Consider the following 23,425-nt stretch of genomic DNA (forward strand, 5'->3'; position numbering starts at 1 on the left):
ATAAATAAAGGATGGATGCTACTTCAGGCAAATCTGAACATGAAGAAAGACAGAAGCTAACATCCAATCCACCACCAACCCCACCCCACCTTCCCTCCCTCACTCATTAGAAGAATGGGGGTGAGAGAGAAGAAAATGGGTGAGAAGGTGGCAAAGCCACAGAAGCACTGCTCAGTCTTTCATACATGGTTTCTTAATAAATCATCAACACAGCAACAAAGACTAGTAGCCATCAGCAGGGATGCACTGGAACAAGTACTTATCCACCCAGCTATTTATGGTCCCAATTAGGCATGGACTGGAAAAGATAAAGTCAACGGTTGAGAAAAGTGGTAAGCACTCTCCCCCATGGCTAGCCCCTCTTACAGTTATTAGCCCTGGGATACTGTACCATCCCTTGTTGGTTTCCTTAAACCCCATCCATATCTTTGTAAATATGGTCCCTTTATTAAACTCTTCCCAAACCCAGCTTGAGCTATCTGCCACCTGCAAAGAGCCTCATTGAAAAAAGAGTATTAATGTTTATGGAACACTTTTCTCAATCGTATCTCATTTTAAAGACTGAAAACAAAGACAATCAAACAAGAATAATACAGACTAGTAGGTAAAGTCTGAACTCTGGAGTCCCTCAATGGTTTGAAAGTCACACAGTCCCCAGCTGTGTGACTTTAAATATATCATTTCACATATCTGAGCCTCAGCTTCCTCATCTATAAATTCCTGATGAAATTAGTATTGCTAGTTTTAAAAATTAAGTCACATAACAACCTATGTAGCATTCCGACCATAAAGAAGGTACTCTGTAAATTACATGTCCCTTTCCTCCTTCCTTCTCCTGATCCTATTTGACCCAAGTGCCCATATCTCTGACTGAGAAAAGAGATATAACCTGCTCTGATGTGTCCATCCTTATCGCCTCCCATGCATACCTCAGTCAGCTGAAGAAAGGCCAAGCATTCAGTCTCAGTAAGGTCTTAACATGTCCAAAACTAAACTGCCTCCAGCTTCTGGAATTTAATTTCAAACATTAACTGCTCCTACCTTGCAGTATACCTGAGGTGCCCATTATTGCTCCACCACTTGACCAACAAAGGGTACTGCTCATGGAACCAAGGAAGATTAGCCTCCAGGACCCTTCCTCACCCACCTGCCCACCGCAGTTCTACAATCCCATTTCAAAGACCTCGAGAGAAGATGTTGGAATCAGCATCTCAGATTCCAAAAGCCAATACTTAAACTGGGCCCTGTTCACATACAACAAAAGCATAAAAGAAAGCTATAGTTTGGTATTCCTATCACCTAATTAGACTCTCTGCAATGTTCAGAACAAGACAAAGAAAAGGTTAAAATCACCACCCTCTCATGGTATCCTTTCCTCCCATAGCAAAGTCCAAAAAAAAAAAAAAAAAAAAAAAAAAAAAACCAGAACCTGCCACTCTCCAGATTTACCTTCGGGCTCAGCCACAGAGTAAAAAGGGGAACGAGCTGATCTCTCAGACCCAAAATGGCCAAGATCAGGCACTCACCTTATAGCCCAAAATACAGCCTTACAGCCACACACAGCAAGGGTGACAACCAACCTCGGAACAGCAGATACAGGGCAGGAAGTGGCTCAGCCTCACTTATGAACCTTTGCCCTAGGAGAGGCAAAGAGGAGGGAGCTGGGGTAAGGGATATACCTGCAACACCTACATTGGACAGGGAGAGACCAAAATGATCTTCCAAGAACAGGTCAGTAAAATTCTGTGGTTCCTCTCTCCTTACAGTGGCTCTTCCTAGGCAAGAAGACTAATTACTGACATAAGGAAGATGAATGGGCTGTTACCCTAAATACTGAAAGTTGAATGACCTGATTAAAATCTCATAGAAATATAAAGGGAAAAACCAACCAACCAAAAACACCGCCTACTAGGAATTTATACTAGAGCTCAGCTTACACATTTCTTCCCTGCTTTTCCATCCCTCAGACAAATGGGATGTCAGGGTATGGTCCCAACTCATTCCCTTCCCTCCCCGCAATATCACTTCTGCTTCTTGCAGGGATCTCCTCATCTGACTCCAGCGGGGTCCATCCAATTCACAAAAGTGAACCTCTATTCTACAGTGACTCCTCTTTACAGCAATGAATCCTCATGTCACACACAGTTATCTCTACCTTGACAGAGATGTCAAAAAGGAGGTGAAACTGAACTAGATCCTAAAGGATAAGGAAGTTCACTGGGCAGAGAAGAAAAGGCATTCCTAGTAGAGGAAGCAGCTATTACAAAGATTTCAAGGCTCAAAAAAGCAGCATGGTTTTAGGGAACTGTGAACAATTTATTCAAACTAGAACACAGACTAGGGAGTGGCACACGAGACTGGAGAGGTAAGCTGAAGCTAAATGATGCTATATTAAGAAATTTGGATGTTGTCCTACAGGACACAAAGAGCCAAAAGTTTTTAAGCCAAGGAGTTCGGAGATCAGATGTGTATTTTCAGAAAAATCATTCTAGGGATGGACCAGAAAATAGCAAGTTTTAAGACAAAAAATTGTTTTAAAAAAATCATATGAGGTGAGGGGGAGCTAAACTAAAGCTTTGACAGTGAAGATGTAGCAATGGAGATATAGAGAAGAGAGATAACACAGAGGGAAATGTATTAAGATTCTAGCAAATGATTGAATGCAGGGAGTAAAAGAGCAGAAAGTATGAAAGATGACAATGTAGTCCCTGCCTGGACTGAGACAGGGGATATGAGGGCAAAGTCGGGCTTTTGGGGCAAAGACTATGAATTCTGTTTTGGACATGTTAATTTTGAGATACTTGTGGAGATACACAGATCAATAAACATGTATACTTGGAATATAGGGAAAGATGACACTAGATACAAAGGAGTAATCAACTCATTATGATATATTTTCTTTCTTTTTTTTTTTTTTTTTTTTTGAGGTGGGGCCTCACTCTGTCACCCAGGCTGGAGTGCAGTGGCGTGACCTCATCTCACTGCAACCTCTGCCTCCCAGGCTCAAGCAATCCTCCCACCTCAGCCTCCGGAGTAGCCAGGACCACAAGTATGTGCAACCACACCTGGCTAATTTTTGGTGGGTTTTTTTGGTGGTGGTTTTACTGTTGTTGTTGTTGTTTTGGTAGAGGCAGGGTTTCAAAATGTTGCCCAGGTCGGTCTCAAACTCCTGAGGTCAAGCGATCTGCCTGCCTCAGCCTCCCAAAATGCTAGGATTACAGGCGTGAGCCACTACGCCCAACCTATTATGATATATTTTCACATTTCACATTATCTCTCTAAATTGAAATTATGTTTTCATGTGTCTCTCTCTCCCTACTAGACTGAAAATCCCTTGAGAGCTCAGATGACCATGTTTTATTCATGTTGTTATCCCATTAAATGTGAGCATCACAAGCACAAACTATATGTTGAACAAGTATTTGTTGAATGAATAAATGAATTCATTCTCCTAGCACTTAGTAGAGTGCCTGGCACAGAGCAGATATGGAATAAATGATTAACACAGTACCCTAAACATGTTTCTATCTCTACATCATCATCCTCATGTATGTTTCATCCTCTCAGAACTACCACTCACTATATGATACAAATCAAAATCCATTATACTTAATGCACTACTATTTCAACAGAGTTTGGGATAGCAAACAATAAGCTTACCAAATCCAGTGCTTTCTCCATTATAACAAGGATTTAGACAGTCCCTAAGAACCATCTAATATTTGATTTGATTCATCCTATCACTATCATGATATGATCCACTATCAAGATGTGATCCAGGTATTATATATACCTGTTCCAATGTCACTGCGACAGCATAAAACATAACCTTCATCCCTATGTCACTCTCACAGTCCCTTTTCTGTCTTTTGGAAATAGAACAACTACAAATCATTAAAAAATCCTCCCACATCACCTTCAGTGTCTATTATAAATCTTCTTTCCCAAAGTCTCTCTCACTCTGAGACAAAATTCTGGGTTCAGCCTTGCCACTGTATCCCTATATGATCTCTGGCTATTGAATTTAATTTCTCATCTATAAAATGAAAGTTCCTGTCTTTGTCTACAAGGTACCTAAATAAATCAGTATAATAAAATTTGAAATCCCTATGTAAAGCATGAATGCTGTTCAGATGTTAAGTTATACAGAATCATTGTATAAATGTATGCTTCCTCAACCTAATACAACAGCCACACCATCATCACTTTAAATTTCTGAAGTTCATAAAGCTATAGAAATAATTTTTAAAATTAAAAATTGGGTTGACACTTTTTATTTGGGTAAATTAGATCTTTTTTTTTTAACCCACCATCTACTGTTACCATTACTGCATCAATGAAAGAGCACTTCAACACCAAAAGAATAGGAATGATAATCTCTGAGAATAAATTTATCTTCATGAATAACCATACTGTCTTTCTCTCCCTCCATCTTGGATAGATGATAATTTTATCATGTACAGGGTCCTTGGTCCAGTGTTTAGGAACCACTACTCTAAACTCTGAACTGTAAGTTCTGACTGACTGGGCAAGTTGCCAAGTGTTCTACCAATATGGAGGCCTGTCTGGACTCCAGAAAGAAGCAATGAGAATACACTACAGGATATAGGAGTTGGCTCTGAAGCTAAGACTCTGGAAAAGAATGGGGACTGAGGCTGTCTAATTCTCAGGAAATGGTCTCTCCCTGTCCAATGTAGAGTTAAGGAAAGACTTAACTCTTTCTAGGAAAGACTTAACTCTTTCTGAGTCTGGAAAGAATAGGATGTCCCAACCCCACGGCAGACTAGCAGTAGAGAGGAAAATTTAGTAGTGTGAAAGTGGCCATTATCACTGAATGCCAAACCAACTTTCCAGAATTTCACGTGCATTTGGGTTGGTGGGGAGAAGAGGACCTAAAAGAATGCTAGTAAGATGAACCCAACTACAGGGTGTGGAGAGGAAGAGATGAATTTTCAGGTGGCTGAAATGTTCAGTATCTTGAGACTGATGATGATTTCACAGATGTGTACACATGTCAAAACTCATCAAACACACATTTTAAATATAATATAAACTAGCTTTTTAAAAAATTCAACTGTAAGAAAGGAGAGTAAGGCCATCCTGTTTGGGATCCTAAATATAGTGCGTATAGGGCAAACCATATGACCTCCATAAAAGTGGAATTAGCAACTGAATATGGTCAATCCAATCAAAGACCCACAGTTAAGCACAGGTAAGGAGCAACAGTGGAATAAGGTTATCCAGAAGCAAGTAGAGAGAAAACACAAGCTGTCACAGCGCAAAACCCTTCATGAGAGGGCCCATCTTCAACTATGCAGTCCAGAGAAGGAACTCGAAGGAACTGAAGTTTCTGTGATTACTCTGTTGAAGTCTGAGCCTCAAATATGACTTTCATTACCATAGTACTATTGCCTATGACACCTTCATTTTCTCGTCCTCCAGAATATGGAAAGTCCATGGGAGCAGAGGAGTCAGGTGCACAACACTTCCATCTAAGCTGCCCTATTTTGTCTAAAACTATTGCTCTCACTGGACAGGGCAGTCCATCGAAGGAGGCCTCAGAACCAACCTCTCACCTTTATCCAAGTCTCACAAGCCCTAATTCCCTTCTTCCATGCCTCGCCTTCAACTCCCTCACCAATTTGCCGCCACCCCGCAGGCTCCCACCTGCGCCTTTTACTCTCTCTCTCCTCGCGCAGGCCTTACCCCTCACTCTAGTCCCAGGGTATCCTTCACACCAGCCCTCAGTAGCCCCAGCCCTAGTAAACCGCGTTCAGGAGTCCCTTCAACTTGGCACCTCCGAAAGCACCCAGCCTCTCACAGCCCCTCATTTGTCCACTCACCTGTAAGCTCTCACTCTCCTTCCCTATCTTAGACACTCACACCCGGACCCTCACCACCTGCCAACCCCTCACAACCAGTACAGTAACCAAACCCGTCACCGTCTTTTCCCAGTCTCTCATCCCCACAAACGACTCTCCAGCCCCTCTGGCCCATGCGTACCGTTCACTCACGGAATGCCGAACCTGGCCGGGCCCGGTTGTTGCTGCGGTGTTAGGTGAGTTCAGGCCGCCGCCATCGCTTCTCAAGCGCACCAGCCGCGCCCCGCCCCGCGCCACACGCAGCCCGCGCCCCCGCGCACCACACGCAACCGCCCGGCGTCGCACGACTGGGCAATGGCGTGCCAGCTCATTGGCTGAGCCGGACCAAACCCGAGCAAGGACGCTTGTTTCCTGGCAACGGCTAAACGCAGGGGCGGGGTCGCCGACGGCTATCCGAGGGAGGAACACCGCCTCTCCTCTTGGTTCCGTCCCTTCGTACGTAAACCCCGCCCCTCAGAAGGACTCCGGCGTGTCATAGGCGAAGGCCTCTGGGAAGGTGGAGGCCGGCAGGGCGGAGGCGGAGCCCGGGAAGGAAAGGTGGAACCAGAGGGCAGAAGGCGGGACCTAAGGAGAGGCGATTTTTACAGGCAGGGAAAGATCAGAAGGGCGGGGCTTGGGAGAGATGGAGCCGGAAGAAAGACGAGCGAGAAAGGGGTGGGGCCATGGATTCCGGGAGACGCTTGGAGTGGAAGAGTGGGTGTGGCGGGGCGTGGCTATCACGAAAAGAGAGGAGGAATCAGTAGGTGGGCCGGGCCTGCGGGAAAGTGGAGCCCTGGAGAGGGCTGACTGCGGGCACTCTAGTTCATGTTGCTCCATCGTCGTGCATAGCTTGGTCTCTACTTTACGGTGACTGCCCCTGGCTCCCCCAACACCGCTGTGCTGTGCTGCTCCGTGACCCCTTGAGCACTTAGTCAAGGAACACGGAATAAGTGCCTGCATGCCCAGCTGGATTCCGGATCAATTAGAACCGGCCTCTGCTCTCCAGGACCTCAGAGAATTGCAGCGTAGTGTAATAAGTACATTACTACGGGGGCCACCTAGGAGCAGCACTTAGCATGATTTGCATGTATAGAGGATGAGAGGAAGGTACGGTGAAGGAGCTTAGGGAAGACTTCCGGGAGGTGATGGTGTCTAAGCCGAGTCTTGGGAAACAAGCAAGAGTAAGATAAACTAAAATAGAAAAATAGAAGTTTCAGATAAGGCATGTAGTTTTAAAAGTACTTTACCGGCTGGGCGCGGTGGCTCACGCCTGTAATCCCAGCACTTTGAGAGGCCGAGGCGGGCGGATCACGAGGTCAAGAGTTCGAGACCAGCCTGACCAACATAGTGAAACCCCGTCCCTACTACAAATACAAAAATTAACTGGGCGTAGTGGCGCGCGCCTGTAATCCCAGCTACTTGGGAGGCTGGGGCAGGAGAATCGCTTGAATCCGGGAGGCGGAGGTTGCAGTGAGCCGAGATCGCACCACTGCATTCCAGCCTGGGCGACAGGGCGAGACTCCGTCTCAAAAAAAAAAAAAAAAGAAAAGAAAAAAAGAAAAGTATTTTGCCAATGTTAAATACCTGGTTTTTATCATTGTGCTATAGTTATGTAAGATCATAACGTTAGGGGAACATGGATAAGGAATTTATGAGAACTCTGTATTATTTTTGCAACTTTTCTGTAAGCCTAAAATTAGTTCAAATAAAAAGTATTTAAAAAGAAATAGAAGTTTCAGACCAAAGGATCAGCATATACCAGGGAAAGGAAGAATGGACAGCATGTGGGAGGTGCTGTAAGAACTGCAATCAGTACAGTGTGTCGGGAGCCTAGGGAACATGTGAGGAAACATTGTGAGATGAGGCTGAAGACATGGACTGGAGAACTTTATAAACCATGTTAAGGAATTTAGATTTTATTTTTGGGATGATAGCTATAAAGAATTTTATACATAGATTGATAGTTACACAGTAACTTTGCAAAAGACCAAACAAGCTGATAAGGCCCAAACTAGAGTAGCAAAAATGCAGAGAAGTGGACATGTGGATTTTTAGAAGGTAGATCACCATGGTTTGATGATTGGGTGGATATAAGAGGAAAATAAGAGGAAGACTTCAAAACTAATGCTTAGTTTATATAAATTCAAAAACAGGTAAAACTAAACTGTGATATTAGAATTCAGGATAGTGATTATTCTTGGAAAAACATTGACTGAAAGGGGCAGAATGGGGCTCCTGAGGCACTGGTGATGTTCTGTTTCTTGATCTGAGTGCTTGGTTATATGGGTGTGTTCACTTCGTGAAAATGTATTAAGCTATATACTTAAGGATTGTACACCTTTCTCTGTGTTTGTTTGTTCTGATTACTATGCTATGTGACAAACCAACCCAAACTTAGTGTCATAAAAACAATAGCCATTTTATTATGTGCACAAATTCTGGGAATTTGGACGAGATGCAATAGGAATGGCTTGTCTCTATTCCATGATGTCTGGGGCCTTATTTGTAAAGCTTGAACATCTAGAGGTGATTTGAGGCTGGTGGCTGGAAGCATCTAGAGGCTTCTTCAGTCACACATCTAATTCCTGGGCTGGGATAATGAAAAAGCTGAACTCATTGGGGGAACTGTCAAACAGAACTTCTCACAATGTGATGGGTAGGTTCCAAGAGGGAACATTCTGAGAGGGAGCTACCAGACAACAAGCATTCCAAGAGAACCAGAGGGAAGCTGCATGGCCTTTTATGATCTAGCCTTAGAAGTCATACAACATCACTCCTGCTATACAAACTATCACAAGGGAGTGGTGTCGAAGAATTTGTGACCATTTTTTTTAACTGCCACAACGTTATACAGTAATAGTAATAAATGCTTGTCATAGGTTTTTTGCTGAAAGGGCATAGATAGGAATTCTAGAAGAAAAAGTGGAGGAAGATAATGAGCTTAGTTATAGACCCAATGGGTTGAAGGTGACTGCAGGATACCCAAGTAGGAACATCCAGTGAGCAGTTAGTCATATAGATAACTGCAACTCAGGGAGAGTTCTCGGGAGCCACTATATGAGAAAGGAAGTCCTGTGGGTGACTGACGTCAATCAGACAGAGTTAGGAGGATGGCAAAAGTAGAAAGCCTAGAACAGAATCCAAGAAAAAAAAAAAAAAACACCATCATAGAAGGAATAGACAGAGGAGCTTATGAAAGACACTAAAAAGAAACAGCAAACCAAGACATTATGGCATTACAAAGGATTTTATTCATTTTGTTGCATTACTTTGAATGTTGTCTTTTTATTTTAACAAGCGTAATACTTTGCAAAAAGAAATTAAGAAGCCATGGGAAAAGAGAGTTTTTCAAAATTTAATTAGGGACCACAGGTTTTTCTTCTAAAACACACTCCAAAAACACAAACCTGATTTTATCACTGAACTGTGCAAAACTCTTCACAGGTTCTCTATTGCCGTTGGGTAAAATCCAAGCTTTATAACATGGCTGACAGAACTCCTCCTGAGCTGGCCTCTGTCTATCATTCAACCTCATCTCTCACCACTACCCGCTAGGCCCTCTAAAATAAGCCAATTGATATTTGCCCAGTCACCCACGCTTTTTGATATCTCTATGCCTTTGCCCACTCTGTGCATTCTTCCTCTAGTGCTCTTCACCCTCCCATCTCTGTACCCAACTCCTATTCATCCTGCAGAACCCAGGCTCTGTAGGGCCACTTCATGTGTACTATAATAGCCTTCCGTGTATCCACCTAACAGAGTACTCATCAGCAGCCTGGCAATGACTGCTGCTGTTTAGTTACCTAATGTGTAATTACCTGCTGGCCTGACGATTTCACCTAGCAGACTGTGAGCTTCTGGAGAGGGGGGAGCGTGTCTTATTCATCTCCAATTCCTAGTATTTAGCACAATATTGGCCTGGCACACAGAACACCTGCCTATGGGTGTTCTGATTTTGATTTGTTGACTGAGAAAGATGATAGCAGTGAAAGGAACATCAGGTTGAGGGAGAAATTATAGGGTTTTTGTTTGTTTTGATATAGGAGATATTGAAGCAGGTTCACAAAAAGAGAAAAGTTGAAAGATTGGGGACCATAAAACACATGGAATGGTTGGTAGGATCAGGCACTAGAAGTCACAAGAAGGATATGAGGACAAAAGCACCCTAGGATGGCCCTTATCACACTACCTATGAGAGTGGAGTGATGGGGGAAGGCGTATGTGGAGGTAGATAAGGGTAGGAAGTAGGTTACAAAAATAGAGCTCACTTCTCATGTGAGAGGCATCTCTTTGTCCCTGGAGAATAGTTTAGCACCTGACATAGATAAGCCATTCAGTAGTTGTTAAATAAATAAATAGTGAGGCCCAAATAGAATTTGCAAAGATAAAACAGAGTATTTGATCCTACACTAAAACTCAGGTCTTCTGACCCAGAGGACACCTATGTAGCTCAGTTGCTGTGGAAAGAGGGGAGGAGGAAAACAGAGACAAGACTCAGGCTTCCCTCTGAGGCATGCACCCCCTCCTTCTCCAGGGATCTCATTAGAGGTGTTTAGCTGGGCAGGTGTAAGCCCAGGCCCTGGGAGACAGGGCAGAGTGCTAGAGCTAGACTGTCTCCACCCCTTCAGTAGCGCTAGCTCTGGTTGTGTTGCTAAGAGCCCCAAAGACAAAGAAGTCACAGCAGGAGCCCAACGGCAGCCTCCTTCAGGCAGTCAGGCACTAGTGCCCAACTCCAGAAGTCCCCTACAGGCAGAGAGGGTGTGGACATCTCACACCCCAGCACCAGACCACAGAACCATGAGCCAGGACACCAAAGTGAAGACAACAGAGTCCAGTCCCCCAGCCCCATCCAAGGCCAGGTGAGAAGTCCTGGTCCCTTGTGTGGGATCTCTCCTCATTCCTCTTGGTGCCCCAGTCACAACTACAGCTTTGAATGCCTGGTGAATAAATGAAGCAAGACTTTCTTTCTTACAGGAAGTCGCTGCCTGTCCTGGACCCATCTGGGGATTACTACTACTGGTGGCTGAACACAATGGTCTTCCCAGTCATGTATAACCTCATCATCCTCGTGTGCAGGTATGGCAGGGGTGCTAAGGGAGGGGCTGGAAGCCAAAAAGAGGACTAAAGAGAGGTCAAAGAGAAGGGCAGACCCTTGGTGGGGCAGGGAGGAGGAGCAATTCCCATGGGAGGGCCTGAGGCAGAGGGTTAAGGGCCCTGGGGAGATGCCTCGCACACAGAGGGTGCCCTTAATTCAATCATGCTTAACCCTGCCCTGCAGAGCCTGCTTCCCCGACTTGCAGCACGGTTATCTGGTGGCCTGGTTGGTGCTGGACTACACGAGTGACCTGCTATACCTACTAGACATGGTGGTGCGCTTCCACACAGGTCAGTGGGCTTCTAGGAATGACCCTTTGTTCCACATTCCCTTCCTAAAGATAGCCACTTAAGAAGTAACAAAAAAGGCACCCCCACCGTGATAGCACCTTCGCGTGCCTCTATGCCTGACAGCATCCCAGTGCTCACCCCGGAAAGCCGGGAGCAGAGTTATGCCTGGCTCCACTCTGTCCTTCAGACAGTCTCCCTGGCCTGCCCTGGGCAGCTCATGCTCAGCCCAAGCTTGACTACAGCAGGTCCCCTTCCTACCGGCTCCCTCTCCCCAGGATTCTTGGAACAGGGCATCCTGGTGGTGGACAAGGGTAGGATCTCGAGTCGCTACGTTCGCACCTGGAGTTTCTTCTTGGACCTGGCTTCCCTGATGCCCACAGACGTGGTCTACGTGCGGCTGGGCCCGCACACACCCACCCTGAGGCTGAACCGCTTTCTCCGCGCGCCCCGCCTCTTCGAGGCCTTCGACCGCACAGAGACCCGCACAGCTTACCCAAATGCCTTTCGCATTGCCAAGCTGATGCTTTACATTTTTGTCGTCATCCATTGGAACAGCTGCCTATACTTTGCCCTATCCCGGTACCTGGGCTTCGGGCGTGACGCATGGGTGTACCCGGACCCCGCGCAGCCTGGCTTTGAGCGCCTGCGGCGCCAGTACCTCTATAGCTTTTACTTCTCCACGCTGATACTGACTACAGTGGGCGATACACCGCCGCCAGCCAGGGAAGAGGAGTACCTCTTCATGGTGGGCGACTTCCTGCTGGCCGTCATGGGTTTCGCCACCATCATGGGTAGCATGAGCTCTGTCATCTACAACATGAACACTGCAGATGCGGCTTTCTACCCAGATCATGCACTGGTGAAGAAGTACATGAAGCTGCAGCACGTCAACCGCAAGCTGGAGCGGCGAGTTATTGACTGGTGAGAAGGCGGGGTTCCAGACCAGGACAGGGACCAGTGTAGGTGATGGAACCTGAGGGAGGTAACTGGGTACTTAGTGCCTGGTGAGCCAGGCAAGGCTGTCAAAATGTAGCATTCAGCCGTGGGTTTGCTGGCTGGGGCTTGGAAAAAGGGAACTTCTTTCAACTGAGGGAATCAGGACTTGGGGGAGGGGTAGGTAAGAGACTAATAGGGAGAGGAGCTCATACTCAAAAAAGGATAATATGGAGACCAGGGAATGGGAAGTGCCACTGCCTGGTAGGGCTCAGAAGGCTCTGGAAGGAGTGGGTGAAGAAGGGCAATCCCCCCTGAGAATGGTCAGCAACAAGATCATTGGCTACCTATGGTGATTCATACTGTGGACTGAACAAAAGGAAGTGTCACAAAGTTGGGGAAGTAGAGCAGAGGGTCTCCAGAGAGGAGGGGCCCTTGGTGGCTGAGGTAGCTAAGGGTAGGGGCGGAACAAGACATCACTGATTGGTGGGTAGGGTAGAGCCTGATAGGAGGTGAAGGGTTATGTAAAGTGGTAGAGGTGTCTATGCCCTGGAAAACAGGTAATCCAACTGTCAGGTACTCCCATGATCCCTGTTAGATCTCAGTATGGTGGGATTCTTGGCTGCAGCTGAGCTGAGCCCTGAAGGAAGGGATGGAGGCAGGCACATAAAGGGCTGGTAAGGTAATGGCACTGTCCTTACTCTCAGGTATCAGCACCTGCAGATCAACAAGAAGATGACCAACGAGGTAGCCATCTTACAGCACTTGCCTGAGCGGCTGCGGGCAGAAGTGGCTGTTTCTGTGCACCTGTCCACTCTGAGCCGGGTGCAGATCTTTCAGAACTGTGAGGCCAGCCTGCTGGAGGAGCTGGTGCTGAAGCTGCAGCCCCAGACCTACTCACCAGGTGAATATGTATGCCGCAAAGGAGACATTGGCCGAGAGATGTACATCATCCGAGAGGGTCAACTGGCCGTGGTGGCAGATGATGGTATCACACAGTATGCTGTGCTCGGTGCAGGGCTCTACTTTGGGGAGATCAGCATCATCAACATCAAAGGTGGGTATCCCAGTATTTGTTCCAGGGACAAGGATGGGTGGGGTAGGGGGGAACACCAGAGCCCAGTGCTGGGACCAGATAGTACTTCAGGCCTAAACTTCTGATTGAGGAAACCTGGCCCTTCTCTGAGTCACTAGATGGCTCAGGAGAAAAACAACACATAGAGGATCCATTCCCTGAGAAGAAGCTGAGCCAAGGCCAGTGAACAGGATGGGTTCGTGGAAGAGAGAGTAGACTTGCTCTGTGGATATTCACCTGAAGCACCAATAGACTAGTGGACAGTGATAGAGATAATAATAATAATAATAGCTAATATTTATTCCTGCTTACTGCATCCCCTTTTCTAAGTGCTTCACATGATATTAACTCATTAAATTCCCGCAGCAGTTCTATAAGATAAGTACTATTCTTATCCCAATTTTAAAGATAAGGAAATCAAACTCAAAGAAGTTGGGTAATTTGCCCAACGTCGCACAGGTATACACATGTGGGATGAGTGGAAAAAACAACCTTTTTACAGCCAAGTGGAAAGAGAAAGGTAGAAGAGAAGAAGTTCCCATTTACTGACCATCACCTCTAGGCCAAGCCAGGTACTACCTACTGGCTTGCTTTTTCCTCTCATCAGCCCTGTGCAGTAGGAATTGTTATGCCTAATCACAGGTATTCGGCATGAGGTCGTGCAAGCAGGAAATCCTGCAAATGGGGTAAGCACACTGTCATGGACCGAGAAGCTGGATGTGCTCTGGCTCTCTCAGCATGAGGATTCTACCCTCAGGGATTCTGAAAGCCTCACATCTGTCCTCCAATGATCCCCTCAAGCTCCACATCCTGTATGTGGTAGGATGCTGTCTGTTTGACTTTGGACAAGTCATTTCCCTATTTAGGCCTCAGTTTAATCACCTATCCAATGAGGATAATAATAAAAACCCAATGAGTTATTTGTGAGAATAAATGAGCTATGTGAGTGAGGCATCCAGCGCAGTGCTTGGCATACAGCAAGTGTTCAACAAATAGTAGCTCCCTTTCCCTTGTCCAAGGTCCTTCTAGCTCTAAGACTTTGCAGCATTCAGCCTCACCTATCTCCCCACCCATTCTCCACCAACATCTTTCTAAACTGCAAAGGATATCATACAGCTCCCTGCTTAAAATACTTCAATAGTTTCCTACTGCCCTCAGCATAAGGCCTGAACTTCATGTCATGGCTTATGAGACCCAGTGTGACCTAGATCTCCCCTCTCTCCACCCTCCCCACACTCTGCGCTTCTCCCACTCTGAACTGCTTACTATTTTCTGCATCCAACTGACTCTTTTCTACTCCCTTCCCTCTGTTCCTGCTCCTTCCTCTGGCTAGATTGCCCTATCCCCACTTGTCCCCTTCCTCCCCCTAGTTACCTCCTACTCAGTTCAGGTGTATGAGACTGTTCTTGCATTTCTATAAAGAAATATCTGAGACTGGATAATTTATAAAGAAAAGAGGTTTAATTGGCTCACAGTTCTTCAGGATTTACAGGAAGCATGGTGCTGGCATTTGCTCAGCTTCTAGGGAGGCTTCAAGAAGCTTATAATTGTGGCAGAAGGCAAAGGGGGAGCAGGCATGTCACGCGGTGAAAGCAGGAGCAAGGGTTGGGGGAAGTGCCACACTTTCAAACAACCAAAACAACCAGATCTCGACTCACTAACTCAAAGACAGCATCAAGCCATGAAGGATTCGCCCCCATAATCCAATCACCTCCCACCAGGTCCCACCCCCAACATTGGGGATTACATTTCACATGAGATTTGGGCAGAGACAAATATTCAAATTATATCTTAGGACATCCCTTCCTCCAGACTTCCCTAAATTCCCTGCCTTACAGTTTGGTAGGGGCTCTTTGCCTACCTTTCCACAGCACCTGATGAACATGTCTTCACTGCACCAGCCATACTGTTATGTAACTATTCCAATATATGTGTATCTCCTCTAGACTGTGAATTATTTGAGGCAGGTCACTGATACCTACCCAGCATGGAGCCTGGTCCCCAGTATGTTACTAAATGAAAGAATTAATGAGGCAGAAGGAGAGGCTCAGAAGCACAAATATGGAGGTGAAGGTCCTGGTTCAGGAGTGAAATGCCACCTCCTCACCCTCCTACTAACTGTCCTCCCATCTCTGCCCATGGGCCACAGGGAACATGTCTGGGAACCGCCGCACAGCCAACATCAAGAGCTTAGGTTATTCAGACCTATTCTGCCTGAGCAAGGAGGACCTGCGGGAGGTGCTGAGCGAGTATCCACAAGCACAGACCATCATGGAGGAGAAAGGACGTGAGATCCTGCTGAAAATGAACAAGTTGGACGTGAATGCTGAGGCAGCTGAGATCGCCCTGCAGGAGGCCACAGAGTCCCGGCTACGAGGCCTAGACCAGCAGCTGGATGATCTACAGACCAAGTTTGCTCGCCTCCTGGCTGAGCTGGAGTCCAGCGCACTTAAGATTGCTTACCGCATTGAACGGCTGGAGTGGCAGACTCGAGAGTGGCCGATGCCCGAGGACCTGGCTGAGGCTGATGACGAGGGTGAGCCTGAGGAGGGAACTTCCAAAGATGAAGAGGGCAGGGCCAGCCAGGAGGGACCCCCAGGTCCAGAGTGACCCCAACCCCATCCCCAGGATTCCCACCTCCTAGTGAATCCAGAGTTGTAGTAAAGCCTAACTGCTGCAACTCTGTCATCCTGTCTGCAAGATCACAGACACAGGAGCGAATTGGTCTGTAGATGCCCAGCTAGAGATATAGGAGTATAGCGCACATTCAGCCCCCACTTACCAGTACACACACACACACACACACGCGCACACACACACACACACACACATTTGCTCATAGACCTGTTGGCCCCAAGACTGTGCATTCCATCTAAAATGCTCTGGAATTTCCATTCTCAGAGCACACAGCACACATGCTTTCTCACAAGCACCGATGTATCTTACACCCACATAGTATATACACATTCAGTCATGCACCTCCTAAACACACATATGCTGACAGTCATACACTGATAGACACAGATGCCCTTCACAGGTGTGCACACACTTGTGAAAACACAAAAGCACACCCTGAGCCCTCTAGGTCTAAGATGTCTTTTGAATGTTTCCCATATGGGCGATTCACAAGTATACCCTGAAAGTTGCACTTCAATAAAGTATTTGCCTCCTCCCTAAGCATTTATGGGGCTGGAAAGAAAAGGCAAAGTCAATGGTGGGCCAGGATGGATTCTGTCTGAATTCTGAAGTCTGAAGCCTGAATTCTGAGTCAAAGAGGTGATGAACATGAACTGTGTAGTAGCTAGTGGGTTAGAGTCAGAGACGAGGTACCTGAAGAATAGAGAATCAATACTCAGCCTAGGCAAAGCAGGCTCTCACATCACACTGCTGTAAGAGTGCCCATGCACACTGGCCTTTGCATCCCACACCGGAGCATATGTTCTCGATTTATAAGCTCTGAGGGGTTTCATCTAGTTAAATGGGCCAGAGCAGATACTTCTTCTTTTTCTTCCCTCTGGCCAGCCCTGGAGCCTGGATCCAGGGCTTCCCTGTGTTCAGGGCTGATTCCAAGAGGAGAATAATTCCATTCTCCCAACAGAAAGAGGGTGAATAGTTCCAACAGGACCGTTCACCTGGCCCAGCCCTACCATGACAGTTGTTGGAACTGGTGTTGGTGCTGGTGGAAATCCAGCCCTTCTTCTTTGCACAGTATTCCAAAATATAGGGGAGAGTAGAAACTAGGTGCAATGGAATATTACGGTCAAAGGCAATTAGAGATGAGGGTGTTGGGAATTTTGGAGTTAAATCTGGTGTACTTGGAAGGAGGTCTGCACTTGGGGCAGGAAAGATATCATAGGTTCTATGGGGAGGAGTCTGGTATCATGTCTGAACCAGATTCACCCTGAGTCACCACTGCAGCTCCTCCAGGGCCTGGCCAGTCTTGAAGTCTGAGCTGTGCCAGGTAGTAGTTTAAAAGGTATCCAGGATTTAACTTATAGATATAACTGAGTGATGTGTCTCTACTCTCAGGGGAGATTATGAGGGTAATCACACTTTAAATCGTCTTAAAATATATAGTTTTTTTGTGATATGTCCTTCTCACAAAATATAAGATCCACAAGACCAACACTGGGTTTTTCTTGTTCATCTTTGTGTCCCCAGGGTTGTGCCTGGCATCTAGTAAGTACCCAAATATATATTTGGTAACCAAAGAAGAGAGAGTTGAAGCAGATAGAGGACAAATGTTGAAGGAAGATGTGTGTCAATTTCTTGAGAGGTTTTTCTATCATCTCTGCCCTCATATCATCTTGAACTAGAATGGATGGGTACATCATAAAGGCCATTTGGGTGGCATCTGATGGATTTAGGGAGTTGAGAACAAGTTTTTCACTGACATATTACAATGTGCACACCTAACCCCAGTGAAGGCTGTCTTGGAAAAGTTGGCCTCTGCCACACCATCTAATCCTGGTCTATAGCACTAGCAGGGTGATAACTGGTTATCTGGCATTTTATGGTTGCAGAAACAAAGCTCTCAAAGGGCCAGCTATCCATTTTGCTCTGCCTCTGCTATTCCAGGATGAGGAGATCAGAATCTTCATGGTGGAGCCACCATATCATAAGACACCTTGAATAGCATCAGTTGCTTTCTGAGGTCCTCTAGTTGTAGAATTGTTTTTATCACTCTGTTGAAGACAATATTTGGACAATTTGGGATCAAGCTGGGTAAAATTAGGTCAGGATGTTCAGAACTGAACACAATTTTAAGTTCTGGAATAACCAAGAAATAATAATAAATTCTTTTAGTCCAAAGAATATTAACTAATGTGTATCAAGCACTAGGCTGTACACTTACAAATGTGGCCAAAAATTTTATTAAAATTTTCATTTGGGTTTTGTTGATTTTATCCCTCCTCCCATCATAAGAAAGGACCTAAATCTTTGCATCCCTTAAAAGTTAAAGCTTTTGGCCAGGCGCGGTGGCTCACGCCTGTAATCCCAGCACTTTGGGAGGCCGAGACGGGCGGATCACGAGGTCAGGAGATCGAGACCATCCTGGCTAACATGGTGAAACCCTGAATACAAAAAAAAAAAATTAGCTGGGCATGGTCGCGGGCGCCTGTAGTCCCAGCTACTGGGGAGGCTGACTCAGGAGAATGGCGTGAACCCGGGAGGCGGAGCTTGCAGTGAGCCAAGATCGCGCCACTGCACTCTAGCCTGGGCGACAGAGCAAGACTCCGTCTCAAAAAAAAAAAAAAAAAAAAAAGAAAAAAGTTACAGCTTTTTGAATTGTAGGATCAGAAACAGAAATTGACAGAAACTTTTTGCCAGAGATTTTGTGGGAGTCTTGGAGTTTTCTTTGTTTTGTTTTGTTTTTGAGACAGGTCTCACTCTGTTGCTCAGGCTGTAGTACAGTGGTGCCATCTTGGCTCATTGCAACCTCTACCTCCCTGGCTCAAGCAGTCCTCCCACGACAGCCTCCCAAGTGGCTGGGACCACAGGTGTGCACCACCATGCCTGACTAATTTTTGCGTTTTTTGTAGAGATGGGGTTTTGCCATGTTGCCCAGGCTGGTCTCAAACTCCTGGACTCAAGAGATCTGCCTGATTTTGCTTCTCAAAGTGCTGGGATTACAGGTGTGGGCCACTATGCTCAGCCAAGATTTTGTTTTTGAAAAATAGGGCTCCTAGGATTTCACTAACGATGGAGTTAGGGGTAAAATGTGCCCTGTTGTCTGTGAGAGCTTAAGAAGAGTTTAAGAAGCGGAAGTTTCTTCGACAAGGGGAGATTCCCTAAGACAAGGAAAAGGAATGAGATTCTTGACAGTTATATTAGTTTTTTGTGGGGTTTTTTGTGTTTTTTTGTTTTTGTTTTTGTTTTTTTTGTTTTTTTGCTGCTGTAACATATTACCACAAATTTAACAGCTTAAAATAGTACCCATTTATTCTCACAGTTCTGTGAGTTAGAAATCCAAGCCAGTGTCAGTCGACTAGACCTCTGTTCGGGGCCTCCAAATGCTGAAATCAAGGTGTCAGCTGGACTAGGCTGTTACCTGGAGACTATAGGGAAGAATCTGCCTCCAAGTTCATTCAAGTTGTTAGCAGAATTCAATTCCATTGACTGTAGGACAAAGATCTCTGATTCCTTGACACATGGCCCCTTCATCTTCAAGTCAACAAAGGCATATTAAATCTTCCTCATTCTTCAAATCTCTAATTTCCCTCTTCTACTACCAGGCTAAGAAAGATCTCTCCTTTTTAGGGTTCATCTGATTAGAGTAGGTTCACCTAAATAATCCAGAATAATCTCCCTATTTTAAGATCAACTAATTATTAACTAACTTAATTACATTCTCAATGTCCCTTTTGCCATAACCCTGGGAATAACATCAGAGGGCAAAAGTAATAGAAGTCAAAATTCTACCACAGGATTTCTAAGGGAAAAAAGCAGCCTAGACTCCACTTTCTATGAGGGGCCAAAATAGGGAACACTAAGAGTTGAGTCTTTGGAAAGAACTGGAGAATGATCACTATGCTGGAACAGGTACTGGAGACTCAGAGCAGCATCCCCTAGAAGTGTGCAGGCTTGAACAAGGCACATACCAGCATTATCAGCATGCTCCAAAGACCAGAGGCCCTGCCCCAGATGTTCTGTTCAACATAAAAGCCCCAGAGACTTTCGCAAGGCCCTAAATTGGGAAAGAGAGTGGGAAGAAAGCCCAAAACACAACTGAGATTAAATCTCCCACATAGTGAAAACAGTATGGAGATTCCTTAAAGAATTAAAAGTAGAACTACCATTTGATCCAGCAATCTTACTACTGGGTATCTACCCAAAGGAAAAGAAGTCATTATATGAAAAAGACACATGCACACACATGTTTATAGCAGCACAATTCACAATTGCAAAGATATGGAACCAACCTAAGTGCCCATCAACCAACAAATGGATAGAGAAAATACGATATGTAAGGCTGGGCGCGGTGGCTTATGCCTGTAATCCCAACACTTTGGGAGTCGGAGGTGGACAGATCACTTGAGACCAGGAGTTTGAGACCAGCCTGGCCAACATGGTGAAACCCCATGTCTACTAAAAATTTAAAAAAATAGCTGGGCATTGTGGCACACACCTGTAATCCAAGATACTCCAGAGGCTGAGGCAAGAGAATAGCTTGAACCCGGGAGGTGGAGGTTGCAGTGAGCCAAGATCATGCCACTGCACTCCAGCCTGGGCAACAGAGGGAGACTCTGTCTCAAAAAAAAAAAAAAAGAAAGAAAGAAAGAAAAGAAAGAAAATGTGGTATGTATATGCCATGGAATACTACTCAGCCATAAAAAGGAACAAAATAATGTCTTTGGCAGCTTGGATGGAGCTGAAGACTATTATTCTAAATGAAGTAACTCAGGAATAGAAAACTAAATATTGTATTTCTCACAAGTGGAAGCTAAGCTATGAGGATGCATAAGAGTGATATAATCGACTTTGGGGACTCAAGGGGAAGGTTGGGAGGGGGTGAGGGATAAAAGACTATATATTGGGTACAGTGTACACTGCTCAGATGATGGGTGCACTAAAGTCTCAGAAATTACCACTGAGGAACTTAACCATGTGACCAAAAACCACTTGTACCCCCAAAGCTATTGAAATTAAATGATAGATAGATAGATAGATCTTTCATAAAGTAAGTATTTAAAAGTTTAAATGAGAATTATCTGATTTAGACAATCAAATGTCTAATTTTTTACACACTGTTGTGGAATAATTCACAAACTGTTCTACATGTATTATCTGATTTGGTTCTTAAAACAATGTGAGGAAATTTAAATTATTATTAATTCTATGATGCTGATGATGCTGATGATGTGATGATGATGCTCCTCTTTCCAGATCAGGAATCTGAAGCCCACAGAGCCACTAAAGATATTAGATCGGATTTATTGAGAAGTTACTTTATGCCAGATCCTGGGTTAAGTGCATTGTCTCGATCCTAAAACTATATGAGAAAGATGTCATTATTACCCTATTTTGAGATGAGGAAACCAAGATTCTGGGATTAGATAACTTGCCCAATATCACAGGTCCCTAAGTCACATGGAATGAAGCCCAGGTCTTATCTTTTAGGGAGATAAGGAAAGGAATCACCTGGTTTGAGGCCAGGGCCAAGCAGGCTCTTCCCTTCTTGAGAATGACTATCAGAGGCAGTAATTGCAGTAACCAGGGGGAAGAAGCCAGCTGTGCCAGCGAAAGCTTGTGAGTCACTGGCGAGGCTGCCTGCCAGCAAAGATAAAGGACTACCAGCTACTCTGGATAAGAGCTCCCAATTCCAGCCCCAGGGTCTGCACAAAATACAGCTGTGAGAGGAGGGCAGGAGTTTGAGAGTCACTGCTAGATTTCTACAGAGGTGTCAAGACTGTTCTAGGGCCTTCCTTCTGAGAGCCCCACTACTTCAGGCTTAGCTCTGTTCCCTCCTACAGGACCTGGGGCCTCACTTACTTGTTTCCTTGGGTCCTTAGGAAACCTCAGCCTGACTAAGATTTGGGATGTAGACTCCTCCTTGGTGTTCCCAGTTAGCTACTCCCCCACAGAATCTTCTTGGACCACCACACCCCACCCTTTCTTTCTTGGGGTTTGGCTGCTAGCCCCATAAGGCAGATGGAAATAAAGTATCAAGCTTGGGAGGAAATCAGATTCCTAGGGAAAGGGGCCATTCAATCCAGTGGAGTGTTTGCTCCTAGTGCAAACACTAGGAGCCAGAAGCAGGAGGCAGGGTGGGAGGATTCTAGTTTGGGTTAAGCTGGAGTTTGGCTTGAGGCTAGGATCAGAGGTGGTGGTCAAGCTGGGTTAGAGCTGGGATCAGAGCCATGACCCACGTCAGGGCAAATGTTAGGCTGGCCTTAAAAAACAACATATAGAAAACAGCATGCATTAGGTGCCAACTAGACTTGTATTTTAGTTCTGAAACATCACTTCCTAGCTGGGGGGGCTCTCAGCCTCTTCCTCAAAATCTTTCAGGGTTGTTTAGAGAAATGCTGAAGATTAAAAAATCTAAACAAGATAATGAATGTAAACTGCCTACTAGTGCCTAGAAGGTGATAATTTCTTAGTAATTAACAGTAGCTATGACTATTACTCGTGTCCCTCTAGCAGCTATTGTGTCTTTGAGGGCCCTGGGCACAGGTTGTCCTGCTCTGCTTGTCCCAGGCGTCTGGCGGGGCTTCCAGGTTGTGCAGGCAATACCAGGTCTGACCAGCAGAGAGCAGAAGGCACTTCTTCCTTCCTTCCTTCCAGCTCCCTCCCAGGCCTTTGGATTACATTGCCTTGAAAAGCTTGGAGAATTTCTCAGGGAGAAATGGAATCTTAGGGACAGGGAACAATGTTGGGGAGTTGTGATCTCAACTGCTCTTGTTTAAGCTTTTTTCACAATGACTGAAATACATCAGTGGTAATGCTGAATGACGTTACTGAAGAGGATGTGCTAATCAGAGCCTAAAGCAGCCCTGTGGCAGTCAGCACCACTGAATGACTGGGAACATTCAGACAGCCCTCACCAGAGATTGAAAATTCTTTGTGCTTCTCACCACTAGCTCACATGAACCCTCTCTGTGTCTGTCTTCACCTTTTCAGTCCCCATACCTTGGCCTGTTGTCCTCAGCCTTTTCTTCACCAGTATTTCCAACAGACAGGGCCCCAGAAGCTATTAGCTTGTATGCATTCATGGAAGCCTTCTCTCGCAATGATCTCCTGTTGGCTTTCTCAACCTTTGAATGAGGCCCTGACCTGGGAGATCTAGGCCTCTCTTGGCCTACCCGTGAGGGTCTACATCTGAAGTCAAGTATCCAGCCAGAGCCAGCCCCTGAATGGGTGCCTCTGCTCTTCCCCAGCACAAGCCCCAGGCTTCTGAAAGGCCAGTCCTTGTCCTGGTTTCTTTCGTCTGCTCAATAGCCCTGCCTGCTCTGGCTCTAGCCCATCTGCCTTCTCAGCTGGCTTCCTCTGTTTAATCATCCCAAGAGAAGGGCCTCCTGTTTGGGCAGGGAATGTGTGGGCAGGAGCTCAGCACAGAAGCAAGTCTGCACGTCATAGAAATGCAGAGAACAGAAGGCCTTGAAAGATATAAGGAGAAGGTGGCCTAATCAGACACAGAGGGCGGGGCTGAGCCAATGGGGAAAAGGGC

General features: G+C 45.7%; 3 protein-coding genes across 16 annotated transcripts in view; 2 read left to right on the plus strand and 1 right to left on the minus strand.

Moving 5' to 3' along the window:
* Positions 1-5,159, plus strand: part of C9H11orf42 (chromosome 9 C11orf42 homolog) — a 32,811-nt gene extending 27,652 nt beyond the window's left edge. The window contains exon 4 of the transcript XR_008954572.2: positions 1,767-5,159. The gene's annotated coding sequence lies outside the window, so the exon portion shown is untranslated. The remainder of the gene's footprint in view (positions 1-1,766) is intronic.
* Positions 1-6,171, minus strand: part of FHIP1B (FHF complex subunit HOOK interacting protein 1B) — a 24,392-nt gene extending 18,221 nt beyond the window's left edge. For 4 of the 5 annotated variants that reach the window (XM_055094047.2, XM_003819064.5, XM_008972445.7 and 1 more), the window contains exon 1: positions 6,004-6,137. The gene's annotated coding sequence lies outside the window, so the exon portion shown is untranslated. Of the gene's footprint in view, positions 1-6,003 lie in introns of all 5 variants that reach the window. The other variant, XM_003819063.5, reaches the window with a different exon arrangement.
* On the plus strand, positions 6,164-18,835 carry CNGA4 (cyclic nucleotide gated channel subunit alpha 4). 10 transcript variants are annotated; one of them, XM_055094049.2, is made up of 7 exons: positions 6,241-6,317; positions 10,490-10,720; positions 10,836-10,937; positions 11,140-11,246; positions 11,522-12,167; positions 12,887-13,236; positions 15,404-18,835. In XM_055094049.2, exons 2-7 carry the CDS (start codon positions 10,659-10,661, stop codon positions 15,862-15,864), a joined length of 1,728 nt encoding a protein of 575 aa, XP_054950024.1. In that variant the 5' UTR covers positions 6,241-6,317; positions 10,490-10,658; the 3' UTR covers positions 15,865-18,835. The 10 variants fall into 10 exon arrangements, with proteins under 10 accessions (XP_034787926.1, XP_054950024.1, XP_054950025.1 ...); XM_055094050.2 differs by having other exon boundaries at positions 6,247-6,469; XM_055094051.2 differs by having other exon boundaries at positions 6,251-6,469; positions 10,493-10,720.
* Positions 18,836-23,425: the final 4,590 nt, after the last annotated feature.

The sequence above is a fragment of the Pan paniscus genome, chromosome 9 (genome assembly GCF_029289425.2).
Source record: "Pan paniscus chromosome 9, NHGRI_mPanPan1-v2.0_pri, whole genome shotgun sequence".
NCBI lineage: Eukaryota > Metazoa > Chordata > Mammalia > Primates > Hominidae > Pan > Pan paniscus.